The sequence below is a fragment of the Typha angustifolia genome, chromosome 5, assembly GCF_048772165.1.
Source record: "Typha angustifolia cultivar Huaian chromosome 5, ASM4877216v1, whole genome shotgun sequence".
In the NCBI taxonomy this organism is placed as follows: Eukaryota; Viridiplantae; Streptophyta; class Magnoliopsida; order Poales; family Typhaceae; genus Typha; species Typha angustifolia.
Window position 1 is genome coordinate 4996189 of NC_133243.1, and position 3948 is coordinate 5000136.

At 46.7% G+C, this 3948-nt stretch overlaps 1 protein-coding gene across 1 annotated transcript; it reads left to right on the forward strand.

Annotated features, from left to right (window-relative positions):
* Positions 1-2898, forward strand: LOC140760586 (bHLH transcription factor RHL1-like). Its single transcript, XM_073097605.1, has 7 exons — positions 1-585; positions 689-757; positions 848-1018; positions 1213-1278; positions 1702-1767; positions 1864-1932; positions 2444-2898. The coding sequence occupies exons 1-7, from the start codon at positions 139-141 to the stop codon at positions 2723-2725; spliced, it is 1170 nt and encodes a 389-aa protein (XP_072953706.1). The 5' UTR covers positions 1-138; the 3' UTR covers positions 2726-2898.
* Positions 2899-3948: the final 1050 nt, after the last annotated feature.

The window sequence follows — 3948 nt, forward strand, 5'->3', positions numbered from 1 at the left end:
GATTACGAATTCCTCCGTCTTCTTCGTCTCAGAGCTGCGACCTTCGCTACTGAGGAAGAGAGAGATAGAGAGAGAAAGAGAGAGCCGCCATTAGAAACCCTAACCCTAAACCATAAACTTCGACGCGGAAGCCCTAAGATGCAACCTAGTACCCGGGAAATGCAAGGGATAGCTGCGTCTATGAACGGGATCTCCGGCGACGTCTCCGGCACCAGCCACGACGATTTCCTGGACCAGATGCTATCGGGCCTCTCCTCCCCCTGGGCCGACCTCGGAAACCCTAAGTCTCCATGGGAGCTGAGCTCTGCAAACCCTAACGGCGCCTCGGCGGCCGCCGCTGGCGACGAGTCGTCGCTTCTCGCCTCGCGGCTCCGGCAGCATGAGATCGGAGGAGCGGGAAGCTCGCCGGGGGCGAAGCCGATGGTGCTCCAGCTCAACAATCTCCACCTCAACCCCCAGATGCTTCTCCCGGCGATGGGGCGCTCGTCGACCGGCGGCGACTCCGGTCTTCTTCCTTTGCCGCTGACCCTTGGAAGTGGCGCCTCCGGCGATGTTGACGGCGCCTTCAAATCTCCTAATTCCGCCGTATGCATCGTTAATTTCCAACTCCTTCTGTTTCTTTTCCCCTTAGTTTTTGCATTGATTAGTCTTAAAGATCCAACCTTTTGTTCAAATTTCTCGTTCTCAGGGAGGCGAAGAGCTCTACAACGGATTTGGGGGATCGCTTCAGCGTCAGCAGCATTTCAATCAGACTCAGGTCTTAAACTCCCCCTCCCCAAAGTCGCATTTTTAGTACAAATTATTGACTTTTAGGATTAATCGAAAAGGATTCCGTAAATCAAAGCAGCAGGGCGGCTCAATGGCGGCGGCTCAGGGCTACGGAGGAGCGGCGGCGGCGGCGGGAGGAGTTGCGCCATCTCCAACGGGGCCCGCATCCGCCGGCGCCGCGGCGCCGCCGAGGCAGCGCGTCAGGGCGAGGAGAGGCCAAGCCACCGATCCCCACAGCATCGCAGAACGAGTAAGCCGTGAAACTTTCTTTAGAATTTCAGAAAATTAATGCGAGATTTTTCTTAAAAAAATTCTCTTTTCTGGGCCTGCAATTAAAGCTCCAGAAACCTAGGCGGGGCAATAAGTGATTCAATTACTTCTTCTTTTTTGGATCTATTTGCCTACTTATCGGTTCTCAAAACCCTTTCTTTTGTTTGCTTGCAGCTTCGCAGGGAGAGAATCGCTGAGCGGATGAAAGCATTGCAAGAATTGGTGCCCAATGCCAATAAGGTAAAATCATCTTCTATACTCACTTACTGTTACGCGAATATTCTAGTCAAAATATCAAACCCCTAATTAGGGGTATTTTAGTCATTTCGTCTCGCGAAACCTAGATTATTTCTGGGGGAAAAATAACGACGTTAAGAACTATTAAGTTAATTAATTTATGGTGTGCTCGCGGCTCTCAAGATGACATCCTTAACGCGAACCCCGAAGCTCTCGAGCATCTCACATTGGGCTCCAGAAATTCTCTCTGTAGTAATGCGCTCCGTACCGGTGGACTCGTACCGCCGCGGGTGCACCCGACCGCGAGCCCCATAGCCCACTGCGAAGGAAAGGGCGTTTTAGTAATTCCATAATTCGCTGTCGTAGTTTCTAATAAATTCTTCTAATTCGTACTTTGTTTTTCCTTGGGGGGGGCGGTGATGGCAGACGGATAAGGCGTCGATGCTGGACGAGATCATCGACTACGTGAAGTTCCTGCAGCTGCAAGTCAAGGCAAAACCCTTCTTCTTTAATCCCCTCCCCCGATAACTTCGCCATTTATCTCTCTTATCCGCGCTAATGCTGATAAGCTATTCCACCATCTCCCAGGTCTTGAGCATGAGTCGATTAGGCGGAGCTGCAGCTGTTGCCCCACTTGTGGCTAACATGTCCTCAGAGGTAAACTTAACTATTCTTCTCCTTTTCTACAGAATAATGCTTATCGTCTCATTAAATATTAGACTTCATATCCATCGATAAAGAAATCCCAACCAGTTCCGGTATAGTGGTCTGACATGACTTTATCCCCAGTTCCCCACCCTAGTGTTCATGCTGTTGAGCTTTCTCTATTATACTAGTATAAAAGTTACAATTGAAGACCTAATCTGGCAGACCAATTCATTATCCGCAAGAAGTAGTTATAAGTATGATAGGATGAGAAATAAGGAACAGTGACAAGGAATCCTCCTCTCTCTATCCCTCTATCCCTCTATCCCTCTCACCTTCCAGAAAGTAAGAGAAAAAAAGGGAAAAAAGAAGCCGAATACTTTTACTTCCTCTTGCTACGTCATAAGGACCTGATGGTGACCCAACAAGAAGACAGCGGCAGCTGCACAGTGGCACGCGTGCCGCTATGTGAAATACCGAGAGTGCCCCTGATGCTAACGGGTGGTGACGTTATCCTGCGCAGGGCGGCGGCAGCAGCGGGAACGGCGGGGCGGCGAGCGACAGCCTGACGGTGACGGAGCACCAGGTGGCGAAGCTAATGGAGGAGGACATGGGGTCGGCGATGCAGTACCTCCAGGGGAAGGGCCTCTGCCTCATGCCCATCTCCCTCGCCTCCGCCATCAACTCCGCCACCTGCCACTCACGACCCTCCGGCGGTGGGGCGCCGCCGTCGCCGAGCGTCTCGGTGCTGACGGTGCAGTCCGCCGTGGCTAACGGCGACGCCGACGACGGCAGCGGGAAGTAATTAATTAATTAATTAATTAATTATATTCTCTCACCCATCTCTTTCTTTTGCTTCTAAAAGTTGAGAGGCGTTTGTCGTCTCTGGTTGGATAGATGAATCGGATGTGGACACGTAGCTACTTTTGCTGAATCTTTAAAAATGGTGTAATCTTTTGCTTGTTTGCTTTTGCTTAATTAATTCTACCACTAATACTATATATATATATATAGAGAGAGAGAGAGAGACAGAGAGAGAAGAAGGAAAAGTAGTGATAATGGTGGTGGTGGTGGGGGCTAAGGGAAGGAGTTGGTCAAAGGCTGGATTTGGAAAAAGAAAAGAGTTAGTGGGAGTTGAGTAGGTGATGGTGGATTTGGCTTCAAGTATGAAATGATGATGTGATGATAAGAACTCAATTCTCCGCGACTCCCATGGATTAGTTGTGAACTTGTAATCTAATGGGAAGAATGGAAAACAATAAAGTAAAATAAATTAAAGAATGGTGCACAAACAAGAGGCAATGGAGGGTCTTATTTTATATATAGTCTTGGCTATTTTATTAATTTACATCGCATCTTTTGCTCTTTATCATCATAAACCCTAACCGGCTTAATAATTAATATGGTACAAGAGGTGTTCTTTGTGCAAATAATTGAGTTTTTGACCATATTAGACTAATTTTATATTATTTTATCGAAATAGACCGCCACTCAATTCACTTTAGTCATAACAAAAATACTAATCAGTTTAATATTTTTATTAGGGCTATAGTAAATTAGACCCTATTTAGTAATAAATTTGAGAGGATAATTAATATCCAACATTTAAACATCAAATTTTACTTAAAACTTAGGGAGCTATATACAAAATTTCTTATTCCATTGTAGCTGTAGGGTTGGAATTTGGAAAGCAAGATTCATCTCTCATGCTGTCTGATTAGTTCTGATCAAATTAATATGCTCTTGAGTTCGATAACCGTATACTTTACGGCTACCTCCCTTTTCTCCCTGGGCCACCGTCGAGACTCTTCGCTTATGAGGAACTTTTGGTGGGGATTCAATAAGTCTAAACGGCATGAGTGTGCTCAAGATTATCAAACTCGCGTTAAGGAAAAGGATAGTATATATTTTAGCCCCATGACAGAGAGATCAGAGGAGTAGAAATCAGAGGCGTGATAGGAGTGAGAAAAGGTCAATGGATAACAAAGGTCAACGGATAAATTAGTATAAGTTGGTAGGTGTGAAGAT

Excerpts from the sequence above, each read along its gene's own strand:
- LOC140760586 (XM_073097605.1), top strand. The coding sequence starts at position 139 with ATGCAACCTAGTACCCGGGAAATGCAAGGGATAGCTGCGTCTATGAAC. Across the intron at positions 586-688 it reads TCAAATCTCCTAATTCCGCC|GGAGGCGAAGAGCTCTACAA; the intron begins GTATGCATCGTT and ends TCTCGTTCTCAG. Across the intron at positions 1,279-1,701 it reads TGGTGCCCAATGCCAATAAG|ACGGATAAGGCGTCGATGCT; the intron begins GTAAAATCATCT and ends CGGTGATGGCAG.